Below are 25,737 nucleotides of genomic sequence, written 5' to 3'. Positions count from 1 at the left end.
TTCCCATTTTCCTACTGTTTCATGTGAGCAATATTGCATGGTTTAGTCACTGCCACGCTGAAATGCTCTTTCAGTGGGCACATGCTGCGGTGCCCCCACTTTGGTGACAACACTCCTAAATACTGAGAGCATTGTCAAAAACTAGACTTGGTTTCCTTTTGATCTGAAAGAGCCAATTTACTTTTTCTCTTTTGGGTAGGCATAGGATAATTACAGAAAGCGTCATGCCATCCACATGGGAATCACATGCAAAAGCCATCTAATCATACCAGTATGCATTGCTTAGGCATCTCATTTCCTCACAGGCAAAGAAAGCCACAGAAATCATCCCTGACCAGGAAGAGCTTTACTCATGACTACAGTAGTTTTTATCGCAATTTTTATCACGTCTCCATTTTGTTTTGCTTTTTTATTTTTTTTTAAGAAAAATAAATCTGTGTTTTCTTATGAAATCTGTATTTTGAGTACCAAATGTACCAAACATGTTCAAGAAACGTTTAGATATGATACGAAGGGACATGGTTTAGTAGGGATGGACTAGGTGATCTTGGTGGTCATTTCCAACCGTGGTGATTCTATGATTCTACCCTGTGAAACTGCAAGATTTCACTCAAAAACAATTCACTTATAGCCACCTCCACTTGTTTCAGTCAAGTTTAAATATCCCTTGCTTTTCCACGATTTTATGAAAAATAATAAACAACAGCAATATACCACACTCCTGGCTGACAACACCTACTTGTCAAGTGTTACCTCCAGATTTATGCACCAGCAGCTCACAAAATCAGAGAGGTGAAACCCACGAAAGAAACATCTCAATTCAGGCTAGCAATTTTGTGTATGGTTTTCTGCTATGTGCCCCTTGGTCGCTCTTCATCTTAACTTCCACCAGCAATAAAAGCAAGAACATACAGCATGCAAAACTCCGGTGAGAAAGCAGTGCCTGGATTTATAGACGTCAGTCAGTAGTGAGGATTACAGCAGGCTGCATCATCAGGTTGCTCATGAAGAGTAAGGCGAGAGAATTTCAGTGAAATTATCTAAGTGGAGAATGCCCTACTTGAGACCATCAGCAGTACTTCAGTGCTCAGAAGATTCCCTAGCACCAAGCCAGCCCTCACAGCTTCACATATGGGTGCTGCCATGGCCACCTGTAGAGCCCTGAAGTTCCAGCATGGATGGCAGCCACTTCCTCGCCTTTGTGGCTGTCGGTGACTAACATGCACACCTGCTTCCTCTGCCGACTGTCACCTCTCCTGGGCAGCTGGGCTGTGCATTTTACCAGGAAAACCAGGTGTCCAGAAGTACAATTAAGGAGACTTCAATTGACCAAATCCTTCACCCTCCCAGAATACAAAACTCAATACAAATATCTTCCAAGCTTTCCTCTAGAAACTACTCAGGACACCATCTTAACGCATAGGTGCTGAATGCATGTCTGTGATTATTTGCCTTTATGCAGCCACACTGAAGGTGCTGCATGAGCACCAGAGTGGCCTGAATCCCTTGCATGGCTCTAGTTGATCTCACGGCATATTCTGGAAACAGAAGTTCATTAGACATCACGGCATTGCTGGGAATTGGGCTCCTTTGTGAGCTCTTGCCAAGTATATTTCTTTTGAAATATACTTTCATTCCGTGTGTGTATACATGTGTGTGCATATAGCACATGAATATTTGGTCTTCTAATGTAAAATGCACCTCTCTATTCTCCTTGGGCCAGCAGTGTACTCCTGCCTCCTCCATTTGCTCTAATTTTCATTGTTCACAGAAGGCTTCAGAATCCAGCCAACACACATCATAGAATTAGTGAGAACTATCAGTCAGAAATTTATGCACTAATTAAGCTTTTAACTTTACACAAGAGATCATGTCTTGAAATGCTTTCATACCATCACAGAAGAGAACAAGCTAGCTGGGAGCTGTAAGCACCATCTGAGATTTCTTCCATAACTCAGACTGTCTACCATTCAGCTTCACCCGGACCCCCATTCAAGCACGTCTCTTTTCCCTCATATCCTTTTACTGCTTCTTCCTTTGAAGTTGACTTCCAGGGATAGCTCGAGTCCTGATTTCTCTGGCCCCCAGCAATGTCTGGCACAGACCAAGTTCCTTCTAACACACTACAAAGCTAGGTTTCTTTATAACAAGACACATGTCTGCGATTCTTTCTACACTGGTAGTGTCACTTAAGCAGCCTTTTTCTAAGCTCAGGCTTTACATCTGGGACATGGGGCAGTACCACAGCTATCTAACCCCTCTATGAGAGAGCACAGCCCAGGAACTAGCTGCTGGCACTGGCCCCACATGGCAGCATGTGCAGCTGACCAATGTGAAATGTTCCTCAACGTCCACATGTCCAGCTGGCTGGCAACCTTTATCATCCCAGAAGCTTCTGGGAAACCAGAATGACTCTTGATAGTAAAAAAGAGGAGCTTCTACAATCTACAGCATTGTCCACTCAATTACATTTGTGCACAGAAGGACTTTTACGCACATGAATGGCCACAAGATGCAACTATACCACTTACATGATCAAGCCCTCTGCAGGATCCCAGCCTCAGGGTTTACTGAGTCCAACAGCGTGAGTGAGTGACATAAAGATTCTCACAGCATACAGATGGGGTTCCTGATTATTAGAACAAAGTATGAATTATACGATGCCAGTTCAGATGACACAGATTCTAAGTAAGTGCAAATGAAATATTTCCCTTTGTCATCACATGATTTACATGTGGCATCCCTTACAACAGAGGCAGCTGAGAAGTATATTGGCTAGCTGCTTTCTGCTCAGAATTCCCCCAGCAAAACTGTCCTGGTTAGCGTTGCAGGGCGGTCGACTTCCGCTATTAAGACTATTAAGTCTCGCTGAAGTCAATGCAACTCAAGAATGTACTGAAAAATAAGTAAACGTCTACGGTCTGCAATAAATTAGGATACGGCACTTTCTAAGCTTTTCTTGGCTGCTTTGTTTACCAAGGAAGTATCTCTAAGGGACAGTAATTAGAGAAACTTTCTGAAAGCTGTAAGAATACCTTACAAGCAAGGTAAGTATAAATTGAATGCAAATGCAAGGCAGTTGTATTTACATTAAAATGATTAAGTTTAAGATGCAGTTTATCTTAAATAGTAGTAGTAGTTTAATAAGCAGTAGTTTAATAAGCATCTAACCTGGCTAAATTAAAAGAAAACATAAACCAAACTTTCTATCACTTGCCAATGCAAGATGCACTATTGCCCCAGGCCTCGGAGATCACCGTAGTTGTGCATTCCCGCTTTCATTTAAGCTAATGAGGAGGAGTAGGAAGAGAATTTTTGAGGTGGGATCTTCTTCCTTTCATCTGAAAAGCAGTTACTGAGTTGTTCAAAGCTTTCATGCACAGCTCTGTGTGCTCAGTGCCTCTCAGCGTGTGACTTTCTAGAGACTACTGCTGCACCACTGAAAGGAAAGGTGAGTTCTTCCTATATGACCCTGGGAAGCAGGCTAAAATCTCAATTAGCAGAGAGCCCCCTGAAAAAGGGGTATGGTTTTTCATTAAGAAGAGCTTGTAAGTGCTTCTCAGTAATTCGTTCTATTCTCTTCTCGTTTCTTTACCAATAATGAAACTCCTTAAAAAGAGTGAGACAGCATGGACATTTTTGGCTTGTGAGTCTAATAGTTTGGTTGCCTATTCTTCTCCATAGCCGCATGCCTGCATGTGTTCAATGACTTAATGTCACTGCTACTTTGGGGCAGCTAAACAGAGAAGCAGACTGCAGCTGCTTCTGAAGGATATAAATATTTTTATAGTTGGGGGGCTCAGCAAGTCCAACAGGATCAAAGACACCTGGGTTCTATTCCTGGCTCTTTTACAGACCTTCTGTATTGTTTTGCGCCTTCCAGTAGCTCTAACTGAAGACCTTTTCCTGCCACACTAACAACCTTAGGTGGGAGATTTCGATTTGCAACTTGGACCACAACAAGGAATTTGGGGTGATGGGGCTGAAATGTGAATGCAGGCTGGGCACTCACCCGATAACAAAATCCAACTAAAGCCATTGCACTGGTCAACACCATGAATGGCTCAGAGACTAGCTCTGCTCGCACCGCTCACCAGTTAGCCATCTGCTCCCTTCAGATATTATTTTATGGCTTTCCTTTGTTTTCACCAAGGCCTAAACAGGAATGAAATTGTGAGTCTTGTCTCTGGCCCTTTTAAATAAATAGCTCTGCCATCACTCTAATAAGTTTGACAAGTTGGTCCCAGGCCCTGGGCAGGAAGCTAATAAACTTTAAGTTGCTTTTCTATTGTTTTCCTAAAACAATTTGACTTCCTTTCTGATAGCCTCAAATTCCTTCATTAAAAATAGAGTAGCTGGGAGCCAGAGGAAGAGCTGAACTTGAGCCAAGTTGTGCTTACAATGCCGCCTGCGTAAGATCACATTTTTATCCTGATCCACGAAGACTCTTTAAAAGAATGGCAGGCAGACAGCTGCCAGTGCATGTCAGGAACAGCTCGGGAGCCAGTCTCCTCCAGCATTGGTCCTTCAGGCTGGAGGGAATCTCTGGCCAGTGAGCCCGTGTCAGACCACAGCAGGAGGCTGAGTTCCAGGGAGCTGACTGGGGTGTGCTCACCTGCCCAACGCGCCCTCCCTCAGACACGAATCTCTTCTGGGAGCCGAACGGGGACGGAGAGGTGGGGTGCAGTGAGACAGAGGGGCTGTGCTGAAGCAAACACTTCAGTCAGCCACCCGCTCCTCCCTCCACCTGTGCAGGCTCTGCAAAAAGAGGTAACTGTCTGCTCTTTCTTTTCTTCTCACTTTGTGAAACATATTTATGTACATATGTATGCATACTGTATTTGTGTGAAGCAGTAGTTCATCTAGGTGGAAATTTACAGGACAAAGTGAATGTCTGGTGGCTGGGTGGATGAGGATTTCTTGCTTGAAAATGGCTTGTTCATCCCTTGGACAAATCTCTTAGGATCTCCACGGTTTGGTTCCTCCAGCTGTAGAGCAAGGAGAGTGTTTATTATTGCATTATTATTTGCAAAGCACTTCTCAACTACTGGGAGATGCTGTGGACTTGGGAGGTGGACGCAGCATTTGATTTCCAGCAACACAGAGAGGGCAACTAAGCATTTACTTTGGGGTAGATGGTCATTTCTTCTCAGGGAGATGAAGTCCTCTTCCAGTTTTTCCTGCTGAAAACTTTATTGGCAGGTGATGCTGGCACACAGTGATATTTCACACCTTGTTGTTTCTTGTTTCCTCTTTTCTTCTTCTGGTACTCTGAGCTGTGTGGTGGTTTCATGCTGATGGGCAGCTCAACGCCACCAAACTCCTCTCTCCTTCCTCATTCCTCAAAAGACAAAGGGAAGAAAACACAATGAAAAAGAGCTCACGAGTTGAGATAAGGACAGGGAGACTGCTCACACTAGTTACCATCATGGACAAAACAGACCCAGTGTACGGAGATTAATCTAATTTATTGCTTATTAATAATAAACTAGAGTTGTGAGAAGATAACAGCAAACTAAAATCACACTTCAACCCCATTCACCCTTTTCTACCTCCTCTCCCTGAGCAGTATAGGGGAACAGGGGCTGCAGTCAGTTCATAGTCCTTCATCTCTGCTGTTCCTTCATGGTCACCACCCATGCTTTTCCAGACCTCCTGCTCCACCACAGACCTCCCCTGGGCTCCAGGGAACTGCTGCTGTGTGCCTGGAGCGCCTCCTGCCCTCCTCCTGCACTGACCTGGGTGCCTGCAGGGCTGTTCTTCTCACATCTCTCACCCCTCACTCTCAGCTGCTGTTGCACAGCAGATTTTCCCTTCCTTAACTCCTCTCCCAGAGCACACCCAGCGTTGCTCACAGATAGCTCTGGCAGCAGTGCCTCTCTGTTGGAGCAGCTGGAGCTGCTTTGCTCTGATGTGGGGCAGCACTGGGCTCTGCTCATAGAGGCCACCTCTGCAGCCTCTTCACTACAAAAAGATTGCCACTCAAACCCAATACAGGCTGGAAAGAAATCGATGGGAAAATGTCCACATACGGTGAGATAAATGGGGATTTTTTTTACTAAGAGGGGAATAGCGACCATAAAACTAGCCCATCATTTGGGGACCTACCATTGCATGCTGCTCCTGCTCCCTTGGGCCAGGCCTGTCTTTGGGAATTTGCCTTTTGCTGGAAGATGCCTCCAAGCTGTCTCCGGAGGTCTAATCTATAACTGAGAACTTCTTTCCCTCTTCTTCTCTTTCAATCATACCCATGCCAGGGGATTTTCGATAAACAGCTTCGCCAGGAAGGCAGCATCCACAGGCATTTGAGTGAAGGTACCTAGCTGTGTCTGCCCAGCATGCGACAATATAAAGAAACAGAGTAACTGCAATGCTGGCCAGGCATGGGAGATAACATACCTACAAGAATTTTCTGTCTCAGCCATTGGCGGTGACAGAGAGGTGTCCGAAATTTCCCAGGGCAGTAAATCTGATATATTCCCCAGGCACAAACCCCTCTGTAACAGCAGGACAGAACAAGATATTTTACTTTCAGGCAATCTCTTGAAGTTCTCAAATCTCAGGAGAACACTTACCCACATTTGAAACAGCCTTCCAGCAAAGCCAGATGCTGCAAGAGCATCTGCTTTATGTGAAGAAGCTCTTCCCTATCTGAGCTCTCATCTATATTACTGCATGTTTGCAGACCTTCTCCGTGCATTGTGTCGGCTTGCTCTCGTTGTTTGTTTAAATCCCTGACGCAGAGTGAATACTCCATTAAATAACCATGGCATCAATGCTGAAAAACTCATCACGTTGAAACTCTGTGCAGGATTTACCCGGCTTCTGCGTGAAAAGGAGCAGTTCTGATAAGGCAATAAGGGAAGTGCGGGAAATAGAATGAAAAAGGGACCTCTTGGCTTATCAGCTTCAATCCCTTTGAGTAACAGGCGAGTACAAAACAAATGGCCTTTTCTAAACTTACTAAGCTCTATCCTAAATCTCATTAGGTTTCCGCCCTCACTTCTGTTACTAGAATGCTGTTCCAGCACCTCCTTCTCTGCCCTGTTGCTTAGAAACCTTCTGATTTCCAACCTAAATTCATTCATGGCCAATTTATATCTATTTATTCTTATGCCACATTGTCCTTTAGTGTATGTAGCTCTTCACTCTCCCTAGCACTTACTCGCCCAACCCCCAACTCTGAGAAGTATTTATAGGCAGCAAATCTCTCCTCTCTTAACCTTTGCTCCCTTGTAGTATTCACCCTGCAGGCACGTCATGCTGTGTTTTAATTACTTCAGGTAGCTGCAGTAACGTGAAGTTCAGTGCGAAATAATGAATGTAGGAAAGCTTGTACTTGTATCTCATCTATTTTCAAATCAGTTGGAATATTTATTTGTAGTCACTTCTGTGACTGATGAGTAAACACACTGTCGGCTGAGAGACACTTTCCATTCCTCTGATCACCCTGATGCCTTTCTTTGCACCTGTTCCAAGCTGAACATCTTTCTTGAACACGGGCGAGCACTGCACACACTGCTCTGGTGAGGGTCTCACATCCTCTTGGACAACATTAATCTTAGCTGCTGCAAGTGAAAATACTGCTGTGTCCTGGGAGCATACCTGCCATTTTCACCTGCACATCCCATCGCTGGTTCCTCCCCCGGTGACCTTCGCCCAGGACTTTCCCCTTCTCTGTCGTGCCAGCTAGGAACTTCCAGACGCTAATTTTCCTCACGCTCCCAGCAGCAAGGTCTTACTGTGTGTGACTTTGTGTTTTCCCATTTAAACCGCACCTCAGTCATTCCAGTCAGAAAGAACCTTCAGTTCTCCTGGTGCGGGAATCCACCTCTTCCCCGACAATACCTCCCAGCTTTCCTACATCAGCAGATTTCAGTAGCATTTCTACTTTTGGTGCCAAAGCAATTAACACAAGCATTTAGAAAGATCAGTCCTAAGTACAATCTTTGATCAGCCTCACAGCTAACTTCCCTTCAGCTTGTTAGGGAACCGGTGTCTCAATCCCATCAGTCTCTTACTCACTTGAGGATTTCTCTAATAATCCCTGCCTTCTTCAGCTGAATCTTTTGCATTAATTCGTTGTTTTTTTTCTGGGACACCATATCTTGTGCCTCACTGAAGTCTAGGTAGATACAGTGTGTATGTTGTTCTATTTTTCCCTTACCTCCTGTATTTCTCCTTTCCTGCAAAGTGTTCTTTTCTTCAAAGTGTTCTAGTAGTTCTACAGCACTACAAACTGCTGCGATTTGCAAGCTGCACACAGCAACTGTCAGCTGTTCATCTCATTCCCACTATCTAGGGGAATATTCTCTTCCACTTGATCTCCTCATTCAAGCCATAGAAGTTTTGCATAGCAGTTGCCTGGGGAAGGGAGGAAAATCCTTCTTCCCAGCTTACCAATGGAGCTGGAAAAGCTGCCTTTGTTTTCCTCAAAAGAGGTGGCAGTAGAGGAGGAAGGGCACACTGAGGGTCTGGCAGAGGCATCCATACAGCATCTCCACTCTCCTGTCTTTTGCATCCCACGTGGCCTTCACCCATTTCTGTTCTGTGCATCAAAATTCAAACAGATCCCATCATCACCAAAAAAAGAAAAAGAAAAAAAAGCTCATAACAGTCACCTCATGCACAATGTGTGTATTTGATAGAAACCTTCTTCCTGTATTCATCAATAGAACTACAGCAGATCTCTTTGATTTTAGGGGAAACAGCATGCTACACTGGAACAATGCTCGGGTAAGAAATACAAAGGAATGATGAAGAACAATCAGATCTGACTATCCTGAGCGTACAACAAAGGTTCAGCAAGGAAGGGAGCATATGTTGCATTTCAGACAGCTTGCTCATAGGAACTGCATGTGAGAAATACCTGACAAGCCCAAAGCCGTCTACAAGCTAGAGCTGTATTACTAACACCTGTTTTGGATATCTCTGTGATGAAATGCTCGACAGTTTCAGTGGCATAAAATCAATGGGATAATCACAGGTATAATACTGCTATGCAGGAGAGAGAAACTCAACTCCAGAAATATTCCTATTTTCTTTGAAGTCATAGGAGACCCTTCAATAAAGTTAGAAATGCAGTGGCAAACAATTATTGGTTTCTCGATATCAGTTCACTGAACTGTTATGTTAGCGTACTGCACGTCCTGCAGTAGTCATCAGTGAGGATTTAGCAGGAGGGAGATTTGCCCTCCTGAAAAGGAGGTGCATTCTTAGCTTCAGGGTGAGAGCGCCCACGCAGGGCATGAATCCAGAGTAGCTTCTGCACAGCTCTATCCCTGCATAGCCTGGCCTCCAATCTTTTAAATTAAGGGGCACTAAATTTGCAGGAGAACAATGACTAGATTAGAAGAGCTATTAGTCCTGTGGTTTAGTCTCAGGGCTACCTTTGCTTCATGATCTACACTAGCTGCTGTACAGACACAACTGGGGAGTTATGTTCTGGATGGGAGATACCTAGTCCGGGAAGGACTGCTAGAGGAACACCAGCCAAAGCTCGTGCGTAGCAAAACAGTCTTCTAAGCAAATCACACGCTCCTGACACTGATTCTTTCAGACCAGCCTTTATCAAAGCCAAAAGGTATTTCCAATTCACCCTCATCTCTTGGCCCAATGTACAGGATTCAGAAGCTCAATCTGACATGTACGTAAAATGCAAGACTTCAGTATGCCAAAAGCATTTATAAGAAAAGCCCAAATGCTCATGCTTCAGAGTGTGTGTGTATATAGGAACGTGGGAGGTTGCCAAAAACCACCTCACCTGACAGGCAGGTTGCTCTCTACGCATCTGTAAGGGCACCTGGGACACCTCCCTGGGAAGCACTAAGTGCCCTATGGGACAAGGCAGTAGCTATGCTCCAGCTCCTTCCTTGGAGAGGTTAGGACCTCACTCCTCACAAATTCTGCTTTGCTTAATCCTGAATGAGTAAAATATATATATATATATATCCTTCATTGACGTCCTGTGCAGAAGAACATCTTCAGGTTCTGGCTGGGGTAGCTGTGGGGCAACCCCTTCTCTTTTCGTCTAAGGAAGACTTAGACCATGGCGTGTTATCTGGGGGAGGAGGTGTAACAAGCAGCGGCAGCGGCAACTGGAAGGGACAGGGAGAAGGCAGCAGTGACTGCATCCTGTCAGTATAGGGAGGGTGGCAGAGGGAGAGGCTGAGAATGGAGAGGGAGGAATAAAACCCATGGTCTTTAAAAGGAAAAACAAGAGGAAACTAGGTTTGAAAATAGAAAGATTAAGTTGGAGGTTGTGGGAGAGACAAGAAAAGTAGGTGAAGAAAGAAGGGGAAAGGCAGAGGGGCGGTGGGGAAGACAGAAAGTGACATGGAAAGGGGGTGGAGAAAAAGAGGGGAAGAGAGAGAGAGGACCATACCAAAGGAATAAAACCAAGCAACTGAGAAGAACGAAGGATTCAACTCAATTACAGGAAGGAAAAGAGCTAAAGCAAGGAAAGGAGGCAGAAGAAAAGACACTGGAAATCGGGTAAGTAACCATGAGGGGGAAATAACTGCAGAAGCATCAATAGGGAGATATGGCTGTTAGACTCCAGGGTTAAATAGCAAGAGGGGAGAGATGGACTTGGTGAGGCAGAAAAGAAGGACATTCAAAAATAACTTCAGAATTCTGCATTTTCTTTCCATTTCTCTCCAAAACATTCCCTAGTAACAAGGTGGGCTTGGAGCATTTAGAAAACTACACTGCTTTTGCCATGGGCACTGACAGAACTGACAGAGGAGCCTCCTTGCAGTGAACGTGGATCCCAACAGATTTCAGTGTGCAGGAAGGCAGGATAAAAAGCTTCAAGTACCCTCAAACATTGTAACGTGCAAACTGCAAACTTTCTCCTAGATCCTGTTTCAGCACACTGTCAGGCTGCTCTAGGGAGCGTGATGAAGGGAACTCTTACCTGTGAGAAGTTACCAGGGCATAAGCGCTTTATCAAGTGTCTGCTTGAGCTGCCTATATTCCAGAGCACACAGAATAGTTTGAAATGTTGCCAGCTTCTTTTCCTTGAGAATATTCTGTCCTGGCCCGTTTGTGACATGGATTCTGGGAATGCACATCAAGTGTAGGAAAGTGCCTCGCTCGCGTCCTGCAGTCATATGAACAGCACGCACTGCGGGTGGAATGCTTTTCTTCTCCATCCCAACACTGCTCTGAGCAGCCTCAGCACAGAGGCACACAGATCCAGTGGACAAACACCCCCACTAGCAGATTCCTCTTTTTATTTGCCTTCCAAACTTTTTTTCCCCTTGCATTTTGAATAATTATCCTATTACACTTCTATAATTTAACATCACTTACGTGTTTCAAATAGCCTAGCTTGAAAATACGGTACTCTTACAGTTCCACCTGGAAAGAAGCAATGACTGAATGCAAAAGTTATCTGGTAATTGCCACCTCTGATCCAGCACAGTATCTTCAGTAACCCCTTTCATTTCCCACGGGGTCATTCTACTCATCATTTGTAGCATCTAATGAATGAGTTTTGTGCCATTCTGGTTTTAACAGCTCGAATTAACTGAGGCAATATCTCTGTCCCAGAACTACCACGCAGACCCATCAGAGGATGATGTAAATGGCATCCCTGGATAAACTTTAGACACACACACAAAAAAAAAACCTAACAGGCTAAATCAGCCTTAATTGTTGCAGTCTACCTCCATGCTAAAATCTCAGTGAAGGAGTATATGTGAAAAGTTTTCCCTGCTGCTTATATGATCCTCTCCTTAAGGCTAAAGAACTTCACACGTGGGATATGTCTGCATATTTGTGTGCAGCTAGGAGTGGGTTAAACTGTTATTCAGAATTCTCCCATCCTTGCTGTATTTGTGCTAGAAGCCAAACATTTCTGCATCAACTAGTCTTTTAGAAATCTACTCTGAAAAGAAAACAGAATCTTTCTGACTTTCTTCCCTCTTTCCTTGAGAACGAAACAATAGTTTAGGAGAATTCCTGAGGGTTCAGGGTTTAAAATACTCATCAGAATCTGGTTGCTTGGGAACTATGTTAAGTATTCCTACTGCTGTAAGTATGTGGGATTTGTTTTTGTTTTTCCACTCAACAGAATATATTATCACAATTCTTTAGTATTTTGGACTTCCACATGAAAAATTTAAATCTTGCCAGAAGATACAGAACTTCCTACCCGGCCTCTCTTCTCTTTCTGACCTTCAGACAGATTTCACTCACTCTGCACGTTTGTCCTTGTTTTCTGACTTATCTCAAAGCATTGAAGGAATGAGTAATTCAGCTCTATTCCAGGTCATTAGGGAGCAGATTTCAGAGACTGCTCCACACCTCGGGTGCTTCTGTGTGAAGCACAAGGACAGAGTCTTAAAATTAGAAATAGCTCCCAGGAGGCACCAGAGAAACTTCAATCTTCAAGCTAAGAATTCATAAAGAGAAAAATAAATCAATATTATGGCTATTGATAAGCAACAGAGAGATCTCTCTGAGCAGTGCGCTAACAGGCCAGCTCTTTCCTGAAACAAAGAAACATTCATGCCATGCAGCACAAAATGAACACAGAGATGCATGCCTCTTAAGTCTCTCCAGTGTATTTCCAAGAGGGGTCAGTGGTTTTTTCAACGTAAGAACTAAGAGTTTTACACTTACGTTTCCTTCTCTCTTCATTACCTTTGTCATGATGGACATATCTTGAGAATGGTTGAGAATTTCCATACGAAGCTCTTCTACCTTAGAAGTGGAAAAGCCAACAGATGCCTTTGTCGGGGCACAGAGTGACCACAAAAGCAGCAGTCCAGCCAGGGTGCTCCAGAGCCCCAAGGTCTGGTGAAAAAGGGAGAGAACAGTGGCATGGGAGAAAAACTGCCTCCAGTTTAAAATCCCATAAAGCTATCCAAGAAGACTGGGTTTTATTCTTACTATTTACTCCAGTGTCCTATGCCATGATGAGGAAAATCACTCAGTCCGGGTTTGTTCACAAACGTTCCCGCAGTGGTGCCTTTTAGATGCCTGAATTTTAGATGTGGTCTAACGGGTGGAACTGATAAATGCTCCTGCTCCGCTGTTAACCAAAGACAGCTCCGTGTTGAACATACATTATATAGGTCTGAGAACGTGGAGGGAAAAAAAAAACAACACAGATTAGCAACATCTCCAACCAGCTTCTGAAAGTAATGAACATTTTTTATCTTAATCTCTGACTGCTGTAAAGTTGATATAATACCATCTCCGTACCTCCAAGTAGTAATGAAAATAAGTAAAGAAATAACTGTGAAGCAATCAGGTACTGATTCGGATGAAAGCTGTAGGAACACCCATGAGGAAACGAATAATTCTGTCTTTTGAATCGGATTTGAATAACGTACAGTAAATGAGGCACAGGCCACCCACTGAACAATAAGGAGAAAACAAAATATTGAATAGCTGCTGTGCAAGAAAGGCCCAGCCAGGCTGGCACAGAATGAGGCAGGCATCCTGTACAAAGAATGAGGTGACAATGTGAGGATGTGGTTAAAGGCTCATAGCAATGAGGCACAGGCACAAAGAGATTGAATTAAGATTACTTAGAAAAGTAAATACTTGATAACTCTCTGCTGCTTGGTTTTGAAAATTTAATATTAGCTGTTGTTAAAGGGGTATATATATATGTAGATATATGCACGTATGCTGAGTATATAAAATAACCCACTCACAAGCTACAGCCATACTCTGGTCTGAATGAGAAACGAAATACTTGGAGGCAAAACTACAGCAATGAGGCTGGGGTGTGAAGAGAATCCTATGGTTCTTCGGACAGAAAGAAGAAATGTAATTTGACGAGGTAATACTAAGTGGGCAGTAGACAGCTGCTGAAAAATTCCCTATTCTAAAGCTGAAAGCGCTGGCAACCTGAGTGCCACAGAGAGTTAAGTAATCAAAAGAGCCAAACAGCTGAGGCAAGGGTCCAGAGGAGGGAAGGGGTAGGGAGAGGGGAGAAGAAGGGATGCGCTAAGTCTGAACATGAGCTCTTCCTTTTCCCATTAACTCTACAGTCTGTTTTACTTCAACACTGCTCTGAGTTGCGTCTCGTGCAGTCTGTGAAACAGCCTAAGCCCACGTGGACTGGTTTTTCTATCACTATATCAGGTCCAGTGCGATGTTTACCATCACCTCCACGTCTCCTTACACCAGCCTCCCCCACTGACAACGCAATGCACATAAACAGTTTCTGTCAGCAGAGCTCAGGAACTGCTTTACTATGGCAATCGCCACATTTGCCAACATGTTTCTGCTTTCCAGAGCTCCCTCTGCCTTGTTTGGCTGTTCCCCCTCTGGTACACAGCACTGCCGGATTTAGTATCAGTTGCAGATACATCTAGGTTAGCTTCTCCCTACAGAGATAAATAAACTGTCAAGAGCACCGAGCTCTGTAATTCCAAAATGGATGCTCTTCAACATATTGGTTGAGGAATAAGGAATAATATCCATCAGCCTGTTTGTAGCGTTTACATCAGAGAGAGAATTGATTTTTCCCCTAGAAAAAAAGCATATCTGTGCCTTTATTTAGCTTATCCCAAGTCCAGTTCTATTACATTTGTTTGGCTAAGGGCCGACATTTGCAAGGCACAGAGAGAATCCCAAGAGAATGAGAGGGTGCTCCCTGCATGCTAAGTATAAGCCTGGATGCCACCACCACGTAACTATTTCAAGCAGGCTTTCAAACACAGAGGGACAAATTCATTCCTCAGCTGGACCCAGATGAGTTCAAGGTCTTCTCTGATTTTAGTTTCCTGTGTCTGCATCAAGCAAAGCTTGGCTCTAATGCCTAGGTTACATATGAGCACAGTTTGACTACAGACAAGAAAAAGAAAACAAAACCAAAAACATTAGATATCCTGTATAGACAAGCAGTAACAGTTCAGCAAACGGCGAGTCTGCAGTTTCCACCATCACTTCAGATGAAAATATTCCACCTAATACCATCATCTGTGTGTGTGACACGTCCCTGTTGTACGCACTTGGAGGTGTTGAGTGAGCTCCCTGTGTGCCCATGTGCGTCAGGAGGTGACAGGTCATTCGGCTCCCTTATCTCCTCACCCGCTCTCTTTTTTTGTGAACTCTGAGATTTTCCACATTTGTAGAGGAGGGGGAAGGCACACCTCATTAAGAATAATGAGCTGTCTGCAACTGCAAGCTGGGCAATTGTGTAGGTATCAGCACGACCCCTCCAGAATCTGCAGCGAACTCAGGATGAGCAGAGATGAGAAGCAAGGGATGGCAGTCTGCTGGGACAGAGGTGTTAACACAGAGCTCTGCCTCTCCTGTGAGATACAAGCTCAGGAGTCAAAGTCACTGTCTGTGCTGCTTATTTAGGACAGGACTCAGAACCCAAGGCACTAGAAAGGAACTCAAGCAAATACGTCAGACTTCCTTTCATTTCTGTAAGCAGAAAGGAACGTGAACCTATTAGTTCAGATCCATGCACAGATCAGAGAAACCACTTTGGCTAAAGAAGTGGCCTATTTCAGGCAGAAATTTGTCATAAACACACGTACACACATATGAAGCCATTGAAATGGTGTTTCATAGAATCATAGAATCAGAAAGGTTGGAAACGACCACTAAGGTCATCTAGTCAGACCACCAACCCACCACCACTACGTCTACTAACAGTGTCCCCAAGTGCCACATCTACGTATATCTGGAACACCCCCAAGGATGGTGACTCCACCACTTCCCTGGGCAGCCTGTGCCACTGCATCACCACTCTTTCTGAGAAGAAATTTTGGTAAGATTTGACACACAATACCTTATGTGTCACTGCTCATCTCTTGCATATACATATGAAAGAGCCAATGCCAGCTAACTGAACAAAAACATACATACTGAGGTGGGCTTCAGCTCTGCATTGATTTACATCCTATTGCATTGATTTATGTCCCAAGGCTCTAAAAAGCCTCTGGAATTCAAAGCATCGCTCTCACACTGGAGAGAGCATTTCTAAATTTATTCATCCTTTAATGCTGTAAGTCATGCGCCCCTAGAAGGCTCCCTGACCAGGTCCTGACAACAAAGGAGCACTGTATTTGTACACTGAAAAGTCAGCTTCCTTTGAGACACTGACCCAGGGCTGTGGGCTCTGCTGCAATAACAAGACAATCACCTCTTGGAAAACCACAGCTCTGGTTCTGCCAGCCAACCCTGCTACAGAAGAGTAGCATGACAGGAATTTATTTCAGATCATAGAATGATAAAATGGCTTGGGTTGGGAGGGACTTCAAAGATCATCCAGCTCCAACCCCCCTGCTGTGGGCAGAGTTGCCATCCACTAGACCAGGCTGCCCAAGGCCCCAGACAACCTAGCGTTCAAGAAAGTATTGTCTTGAGACACAAGCAAGAAGGGCATCAACTTGCCCTGTGGCTGTGGTCTGTGGAAGCACGTGTCCTAGTGCTATAGAAGCAGTGCTGTGTCACTATCAGTCCAAGGAGCAGTGCTATACAGAAAAAAAGGCCATAGGTTTGCAAGCCACAGCCCCTGTCCCCATGCTTCCAGTGACACAGTGACACTGAACAAGCAGTTTGAGCACTTCTGCACCTAAGTGGTATGCTGAGAGACTGTATTACTGCTAACGGGGGGCTGAAGATTGCTAAGTGAAATGTACAGCTGTTAAGCAAATCTGGGTTAACTACCTGGCAGTGCAGAGCTGGAAGCCTCTTTCTAAGCGTCTACAGGTGTGAAGAGCCAAATTTACAGTGCTGGGAGCTCTGAGGTCTGGCTGCAACCTGACAGTTATTAATGCAAGGGAAAAGACCTCTGCCGCGTGCCTCTGCAGTAGCTATCTGCTGTGCCACAGATTGCCTGGACCTGATAGGAGGTGGCACAGCTGGAGGAAGGCAGGCCACAAGCAACTCCTAGGCACTGGCCTTGCCGCAGCTGGCAGGGATGCTCCACTAAACAGAACTGAGGCTTTCAGTAGCTCAGAGTGGGGGACCTGCTGCATGGCCTTGAGCAAAATGCATTGACTATGAATCCATTACTTTCTCCCCTTTACGGGAATCACACCTCCCTCACACAAAGGAGCCCTTCTCTACAGCCTCTCTGAGCCTGCATGGGACTTGCCAAGGGAAAGAAGTGGGCTGAGAGAGGGAGAATCAGGCTCTCCACTTTATTTTAGAAACAGCCCGCAGAGATGTCAACCTCCTGTCACCTTCCTTGTGGGAAAAGTTAGTGTGAAGTGTTGAGCCCAGCTATTTATATCACTGCTGATAGTCTCTCCTGTATTCTAAAGGGGGGAAAACAGTGGATTCCTAACAACTCCTGGGGAATCAGACTTTCATAAAGAAGAAAACTGGGCAGGAATAGCCTTCTTGCCTCTTTGGTGCATCTTTCCCAGTGGTTCTCCACAGCCCTGTTCAGTCTGCCCAGCCCAGCTCACTTGCCAGAGCAAGAAGCAGAGATGCAAAATGCCTGCCTGCCATTCACAGCACGTGCCATCAGGAACAGGAGAGGCAAAACTGCTCCAAGAGCTGTGAACACCTCCTCTCACGGAGGAAGGTAGCACAAGGAAAGGATAGTGGAGAGCCGTACTTTGGTGGTGAGCCAGCCTGGCACACTAGCAGGTGCCGTCCTGCTGGGGTATTTTTATCTTGGAATTCAGCAGTCACAAGGCTCGGAGCTGGGTGGGTGCCATGCTTGGTCTGCAGTTTCGATACTTGTTTTTTTTTTTCCCAGCTTTAATTGCGTTCCAGGTGATGATTAAGGCAAGACAGCCACATCGCTGGGTTTATGCTGGGCTATGCTGGTCTTTGTCACATACACGTTTTGTGCTGCCAAGATCTCCTGGCTGCGCACAACTCCTTTGTTGATCCAGCAGAAAGCTGCCAGCCAAGTGCACGAATGCACGGTGGCACAGCCCAAGACACTGCATGAATATGCATGACTGCTGTCAAGGCAGCCTCTGCTATCAGGTGCTGAGGCCTCACAAAGATACCCAAAGGTATTTTTTGCTGAGTCACACTGGAGAGAGATGTGATTTGTCCAATTAAGTCCAAAGTAGGAATATAAAATCTACAGATGCTCACACGCTGAGAGGTCGAAGCATGTGGGGATAACAGTCTGGGAATGAGGAAAGGGAACTATATGGAAAATTCCCAAGAATAGTAAAGCCCTGCGGAGAAAGGCTAGGTCAGAGGCTGTCCTGCATAGCCTGGAAAAGCTGTCAGGAGGTGACAATAATTCTTTGCTTGCTGGCAGCACAGAACTAGATGCTTTCATCTGTTGTTGTCAGAGGTCCTTTGACTGGCATCACAAGAATAGCTCACTAATACCTAAAAACAGCTAAGCCAAAAGCACTGCACGAGCAAGGAACCATTTTCTCTTGGTATCCAACACTCTTTCTCTCGTGTCCACCTATCCACTTGCAGGAGCCCCCTGGCTCTCTGGGGCTGCAGCAGGAACAACAGGAGGCATTCTGCTCTTTGGGCAGCCCCTCCACCAAGCGGTCTGTGCAGAGGAGCAGGCAGAAGGGAAGGACAGAAGGAATGGCCCTACTACCCCGTCCAAGCCTCATAGCTGCCAACATTGGGTCATTTAGATTTACCTCCTTTTGAAAGATACTGTGCAAACAGTTGACTGTCACTCACACGCCCAGTGCCATTTTTAATCTCTGGATTCCTCTTGCTCTCATGTTTGCCGAGTTCATGTTCTGCACACATTGATTTTAGTATCTGCCAATGTCTAGGTGTAGAAGCCTTCAGTAGGGGATGCCTTGTCATTAATCTGCAAAAGAAAAAAAAAGAAAAAAAGAAACAAAAAAAAAAATCCTGGATTCAATGCAACTCTCTGTAAATATCTCTCATCCCTGATTTATCTGTCTGTATTGAATTCCCTGGGGCTTGTAGAACAAAGCCATACAATAATTTCCCCAGAATGCAGTAACTATACCAAAGTCATTTGGTGCAAAGACATTTCAGAAGACAGGCCCACCGATTTTTGAGTTTACCAGTGCCAATAGGGGAGAGTTAGCAAGATACAATGATTTTCTGTGTTGCTGCTCCTCTGGTTCTTGACTGGCAGCAGATGACACAGCTTCAGCATACCCCAGAAGCCTCCAGGATCTACATTCACATGACTGCAGCATGTCTGCCAGCAAAGAGCCACAGCCCGTCCTTGGCTTCCCTGTACGTCCCTTCTTTCTCCCTCCTCACACAGCTTCCAACAGACGGAGGGGCAGCAGGAGATCCCCTCCCATCTCCTTACCTGGGAAATCCTCAGGGCAGCCCTCAGTAGCACCAGCAGCTTAAGGATTCAGCTTTCGATCTTTGTCCCATCCATCTTTGCAGACTGACGCTGTGCGCAGACAAGTAATGGTGTAAATCATGGTGTGCACTGCTACATTAAATTATACCAGTTACATAGCTGGAGGAGGGGTATCATTCTCCCAGCAATCATATCTCTGTCCTCTCCAGCTTTTGCTCACAGGAAATCTACACAATATTACTGCAGTAAATTTTCAGCACTTAACAGCGTCTACTCTCCACAGTCTTTGCATGGCAAAAATAACTGGTTCTCAAATATGAGAAAAGGGAAAACAAAGGAGCGTTAACACTTCTGGTCCCTGTAACTTTGAGACTTACCTTGCCTAGTGCTTTTAGTATTTCATTACCACGATTATTAAGTTTGCATATATTTATTAAAAAGTATTTTTTATTTAATTAAAAACATAAATAAGTTCCTCTTATTTTCAAAAAGAGGAGCTGTGGGAGAGTATTATCTTCAAGGTAATTCTGCCCACTGTTTAGAGCCTCGCCCCTAAACCATGCACAATGAAGAGCTTCTCTGTGCTCTGGGAAGGTACGTTTGGTCGGCCTAACTGGACCAAATTATTACACAAGAGCCCCACAAAAGACAGATTAAACCTACCATTCTCTTTTTATCCAGGGGGTTAAGTGACTTGGACAGAAACAATCTGCCAGAGTCAGAAACAAAACTGAAGTAGGCTCTCCTACATCCTGACCTTGCAGTCATACTACCAGCGCAACTAACCTTTCCTTCTCTCAGCAAGTCCCTCTAGTCCCCCAGAGCTGCTGGTCCATGGGAAGCATTAAAGGGAGGCTTTTGTTCTTTGTCTATATAACTTGAATAGTGAACATTGTCTCAGAGCTTAAGAGGAAGACACAAAGTTCGCCATTTTGACTGGGCAGCAGATCCCTCTCAGGCAGGTACGGCAGTGTGGCTGCAGGTTAGGTTTACAACATTGGCACAGGTCTCCAAAGTCCCTACACATGCCAAACCAGTTCAAACTTGTAATGAAACAGTCAGAACTAGTCGTATTGCCAAACCAAAGCAAAACCTATGGGCAAAAGGCAGGTGGGCAACAGGAAGGCTTTCCATGCATTTCTGTCAGTAGTGACATCGAGCTCAGAAACGAAGCCCAGATCTGCGAGGCCGTCACATTCCAAGTGTCAGTGCAGATATTATGCAAAGGTGACATATGAATGAGCCCAACCAGTGCTGAGACCAAGCTGTATGCTCCAGTCTTACCTCCCAGAGGATCAATCCATTTAGGGATTCTCCAGAGTGCTGTTTGCAGACGGATGAATACTGCTTTAACTACACAATCCACGGGGGACACAGTATGCAGACTGTGGTGAAAGGACTTTCTGAAGCAAGAAAAAAATCTGGCTCACCCTCAAAATTTTAGTAGCTCATTTACAGATCACAGATGGATTGTGCTAAGAAAGTCCCTTTCTGTTTCAGTAACTGAATTAAAAAAAAAAAAAAAAGCCAACACACATTGTCTTCAGCGGATGTGAAACAAAGTCTTCAGCAAACATGAACACACTGTTTATCACATCAGGTCAAATAAAAACATTTCACTTGATACAAGATAAATCAATTCACTCCACGCATCCCTTGCTGGACATTTCCTGACCTTAGAATCACTCTCTTCTATTTCCTCCCACAGAGGCCGTCTCCAATTCTGCCTTCAGGACTTCTACACACTCCTGGTGAGCAGAAATGGGAGATTGGAGTTTCCTGGGAGAGTTCCTTGAGGAGGTCCACAAGCACTCCACAGTGGTGGGGAAGGTCTGGTTGACTGTGCTGTTCATCTTCCGGATGCTGGTGCTTGGTACAGCAGCTGAGTCCTCTTGGGGGGATGAGCAGTCCGATTTCATGTGTGACACCCAGCAGCCTGGCTGTGAAAACGTCTGCTACGACAAGGCCTTCCCCATTTCCCACGTCCGCTTTTGGGTCCTTCAGATCATCTTTGTCTCCACTCCATCCCTGGTGTATATGGGCCACGCAATGCATACGGTGCGCATGGAGGAGAAGAGAAAGATGAAGGAGGCAGAAAGAGAGGCCCAGGAGATGAAAAACAGTGGTGACACGTACTATCAGCAGAAGTGCCCCGTGGCAGAGAAGACTGAGTTGTCTTGCTGGGACGAATCAGGAGGCAAAATTATACTCAGAGGCAGTCTGCTAAACACCTATGTCTACAGTATTTTGATTCGCACTGCCATGGAAATCGCCTTCATTGTGGGGCAATACATCTTGTATGGGATCTTCCTGGAGACCCTGTATATCTGCCAGCGGGCACCTTGCCCCCACCCTGTCAACTGCTACGTTTCCCGTCCCACAGAGAAGAACGTGTTCATCATCTTCATGCTTGCTGTGGCTGTGCTCTCCCTGTTCCTCAGCCTGGCTGAGTTATACCACCTGGGCTGGAAGAAAGCCAAAGAGAGGTGCTCCCGTGCTTACAAGCCCAGCCCTAGCACAGCTCCTCGAAGGCTGGAGTCCGCCCCACAGGTAGAAAGGGCCCAGATGTACACTCCCCCACCAGATTTTAATCAGTGTTTGGCAAGTCCCAATGGGAAGTTCATCAGCCCCTTCAGCAACAAGATGGCCTCGCAGCAGAACACAGCCAACTTTGCCACTGAGAGGGTCCACAGCCAGGAGGATGCTGCCGGGGAAGGGCCCTTCATGAAGTCCAGCTACATGGAAAGCCCAGAGGTGGCCAGTGAATGTGCGGCACCCGCCCTCCCTGAGAGCTACTTCAATGAGAAACGCCGCTTCAGCAAGGCCAGCCGGGCCAGCAGCAAGGCGAGGTCAGACGATTTGTCGGTGTGATCTGTCTCCAGGAAAGAGGAGGAGTGGTCCCAGCGCTTAGTAAAACTTCTGCAAAGTGGACTGCAGACTCTTGCCACAGTCCTCTCTCCATTTCAGCGTCCTCCTGTTCCTTTTCAGTGAACATCACTCTTGTAATTCAGACAGCACTTCTCACAGCTTACAGCAGGGGCAGACCCTGGACAATACATACCTGGAGGTTGAAAAGAGGCACCCATCTCTAGATGTGAAGTTCTCAGCCCGTGGGACTCAAGGGGCCTGGGGACTCACCAACCTTAGACACAGGCTGGAACACTCCTGATGCTGCCTGGATGCCTCAGATGTGAGGTAGCCGTCACTGCGACTCTCTGTTCAGCAGACTGACTGGACCTCAACCCTCATGTGTCTTCTTTGATGTCTGTTCAACATGTGCTAAAACAGGTGGGCAGTTATACTGAGCTGAAGCTTCTCTCACCTGCAGGGATCAGAAACACACTTTCAGAAAGACTTCCTCTTTTTCTGTGCTCTTTCTCTTTCTAGCCCCCTCCCCTTCTCCACTTAAGCCCAGATATTTTAATCCAGTTTACTTATACAATAAATCTTACTTGAATTTTTGACACTGTGCATAAAACTCTTCCCCGTGAACACGGATGCCCATGGTCCCCCAAGCACAGCTGCCTTGTGTCTAACTTTGGAATCCCTTCCTCATTCCTAAGTCAGCGGAGCAGCTGGCCCCATGGCCCTGGGATATCGCTCAGATGACTGGTTGATGAAGACAGGAAATGTTCCCAACATACTTATGTCATCAATTATAAGCAAGACACCCGCTAACAGAAATAGAGATTGTCCTGTGAGAACACATATACAACTACTAAAAAGGGAGGAATTATCACATGGAAACAAAGTGACTTTTCCCCCTTTTAAGCTCATCTTTCAAGCAACCTGAATGCTGCTGAAAGGGTGCTACCAGCTGCCAACTTGGGAGGGAAACATCCTCTGTTTACATGCAGAACAGGTACAGCCTGTGTTTACTTGCTACCACCCTACCAAAATACTTCAGCATCTTTTGCAAGGAGCAAGAGTCCTGCACATCACTGTCCAGGTCCTGCACATCACTGAGATCCTGGCTGCTCTCTCAAGCCTGCCAGCCACTGCAAGCAGCAATATTTGTCCTCTCAGCAAATCTCTGTTCTGCAAACAGGTCGTCTTCATCTTTACTGCTAGTGTACACAGAACAAGAAACCACACGCAGACCACCTTTTTTCACCACTGTAACCTCCCAGAGCAGCTGCTGGAGCCCAGCACTGCACAGTGAACCTGGTGGGTGAGGTCTGCAGGCAGCTTTCACCCTGGACATGTTTTCTCACTGCAGAGCTGACATACTGAGACCAACCAAAGCCCCACTGCTGCCCGTTGTTTACCCTGCACTGCCCTTTCAGACACGGGCTACAGCTTCCCAGTGTTGGACTGTGTGAGCGAATGGCCTGGGACCAGATTGTCAGGGGACTGAGCCATCCCCTCTCCCAGGAGCTGCTACAGGTTTGTGAACCTTGCTCCTGCATAGTTAGCTTTGGTACAGTTCCTTGTATATGTGCATACATACCCACACACAGAAAGGGCAAAACCATTTTTTTTGTTGTTGGTATGGTGTCTTATAAACATGTATTTTTTAATCTTGAAAAGACTTGTGTGTTCTTCTTAACATGTGATTTTAGTCAATTGCGCCTAGGCTTCTCCTAATAAAGTTCTAACTCCATCTCTTCTTGTTGGTGTTCTGCCTTTCACATGGCTGGAGAATGAGCTGCTAGCATCTATCAGGCTGCCTGCCAGCCTCTGCTGCTCAGAGATCACACAAATTCCCATTGCTCAGAGTGGCAGGGACGAGGGGACAGCTTGGCCAGGGGGATAAATAATAAACATTGGGAAATGATTGATTGACTAGCTAGCACAAAACCCTCCAGCTCCCCTGCACTGCCAAGAAAGAACAGAAAGAGCTGTCTGGAGAGCAGCTGTCCTGTATGGTTCCACCCTCTATCAAGCACACTTTTACACACAGAGACCATTTCCTATCTAAGGCCAGTCCAGCAGGAAGAGGATCCCCTGAGCACCTGATTTCTTGTCCACGGCCTTGAAAGGCTTTTTAAGATGCAAGGTACTAAGAGACAGAGAGAATCCATGGCTAACAATAACTGCAAAGAGTTCCCATCACTACTCAGCTCTCATAAGATGTAGTTTTCCAGCCAATCTCCCCGCCCATGCCTCCCCTTCCTATACCCAATCTGAACTTCATCCCATGTTCCCACTTTCTGGCTTTCACAGGCTCCCTTCCTCTGACCTTGAATCTCTCTGTACACCCAAAGGAAGTGCCCTTCCTTCCTCTCTCCACACAATCTCCCATCCCCAGGGATTCTTCATGCTGGGAAGCTGGAGACTAGTAAGGTACTGCTCTCCAACAAGGAGCCTGAAAGGAGGCATAGAGAATGAAACTGGAATTTGACGAGGACACTGGAGCAAGGACCTTTAGCTGTTAGAATCTGCAAGAATCAAAGGAGTCTTGGTTTGGGGAATTTCAGCACAGATATGAGGATGTCTCGTGGGCATCCACTGCCCCACAGTGCAGCAAAGAGAAAGTATTAGTCCTGGTACAAATTTTTACTGACATATGTACAGACTTGAGTGTGCCCGTCCCTTAAGGTGCCACCTTGGCAGAAGAGATATGCAGTGAGTAAGCCAGGAGCACATTGAAAGCATATTCACAGATCACTTCCCTCGGATAATTTGGCTGTTAAGTGATATTGCTGACAAGTGGTGGTCCAAACTTGAAAAGCTCTGTGTTGCAGGCACTTAGAGAGGTAGTGTCTGGAGAGCAAGACATGGTCAAAAAATGAGAATAAGGATTTTCTTTATGCTACTTCTGTCCTTCACAACCTAAACACATTCATAGGTTGGGTTCTGGTGATCTTTGAGACTACAGCCATCCCATCCCAGCTCTCTGCTGCATAAACACATGCATGAAAGCCAACAAGCTCCCTCTACCACTCTTACCTTAATGCATTTGTAGTTCTGTCTTCTAGGTAGAACAAGCAGGGAATAGTCGATGGATGGATGTTTGCACTGGCTGACAGACCATAAGCTTATAACTCGTAAAATCCATTGCCAAGGCCAGACAAGCTATCATATCACAACAGGAGGATATTTACTTCAGCCGGTAAGCAGAGAGGCTGGCCTGTCATTCAGAGTTTGTATTCATTGCTTTGCACGAGATGGATGCATGGATGGACTATCTCATAGCTATGGCCTAAATCAACATTACATATTAAACTCAACCATTGGATAGGCACTTAGTATTTAAATGGCAGCATTACAAGGACAGTGCTTTGAAGGGAAGAAGAAAACAGCTGAGAACTTTTTATTCTGCATTTTTCCCTCTCAAGGGCCTTACCTGCTAGTGCTAGCACAGTCTCTGAAAACTGTATTTTCCAGTGAGAGATGGAACTGCCATTTAACAGAAATACTCATTCTTGTCTTCACCTCCATCAAATTCACACCTCAAATCATTCCAGCATTTCCTTCTCTTAATGGTGTCTTAATGGTGTCAGAAGTCAATTCTGTATTGTGGTTGTTTGCTAATCAGCTGCAGAAAATGTGTGTTTCACCAAGCTTTTAAAAGA

General features: G+C 45.4%; 1 protein-coding gene and 1 long non-coding RNA gene across 12 annotated transcripts; one reads left to right on the top strand and one right to left on the bottom strand.

Moving 5' to 3' along the window:
• Positions 1-327: 327 nt before the first annotated feature.
• Positions 328-20,929, bottom strand: LOC107055079. Of its 7 annotated transcripts, none has more exons than XR_006933907.1 (6): positions 20,504-20,929; positions 19,220-19,309; positions 18,561-18,739; positions 12,901-13,087; positions 5,126-12,804; positions 328-4,988 (listed from the first exon to the last, which is right to left on the bottom strand). It is a non-coding gene; the product is annotated as an uncharacterized LOC107055079 (long non-coding RNA). The 7 variants fall into 7 exon arrangements; XR_005846854.2 differs by lacking the exon at positions 328-4,988 and having other exon boundaries at positions 5,104-5,341; positions 6,109-12,804; XR_005846865.2 differs by lacking the exon at positions 328-4,988 and having other exon boundaries at positions 5,104-5,341; positions 6,400-12,804.
• Positions 2,983-23,822, top strand: GJA5 (gap junction protein alpha 5). Of its 5 annotated transcripts, none has more exons than XM_046924774.1 (3): positions 4,478-4,770; positions 8,703-8,736; positions 20,928-23,822. In XM_046924774.1, the coding sequence occupies exon 3, from the start codon at positions 20,981-20,983 to the stop codon at positions 22,088-22,090; it is 1,110 nt and encodes a 369-aa protein (XP_046780730.1). In that variant the 5' UTR covers positions 4,478-4,770; positions 8,703-8,736; positions 20,928-20,980; the 3' UTR covers positions 22,091-23,822. The 5 variants fall into 5 exon arrangements, with proteins under 5 accessions (XP_015151437.1, XP_015151434.1, XP_046780730.1 ...); XM_046924726.1 differs by having other exon boundaries at positions 8,703-10,494; XM_015295951.3 differs by lacking the exons at positions 4,478-4,770; positions 8,703-8,736 and adding an exon at positions 2,983-3,047.
• Positions 23,823-25,737: the final 1,915 nt, after the last annotated feature.

The sequence above is a fragment of the Gallus gallus genome, chromosome 1 (genome assembly GCF_016699485.2).
Source record: "Gallus gallus isolate bGalGal1 chromosome 1, bGalGal1.mat.broiler.GRCg7b, whole genome shotgun sequence".
Lineage (NCBI taxonomy): Eukaryota > Metazoa > Chordata > Aves > Galliformes > Phasianidae > Gallus > Gallus gallus.
This window is presented reverse-complemented; position numbering and strand designations above follow the sequence as displayed.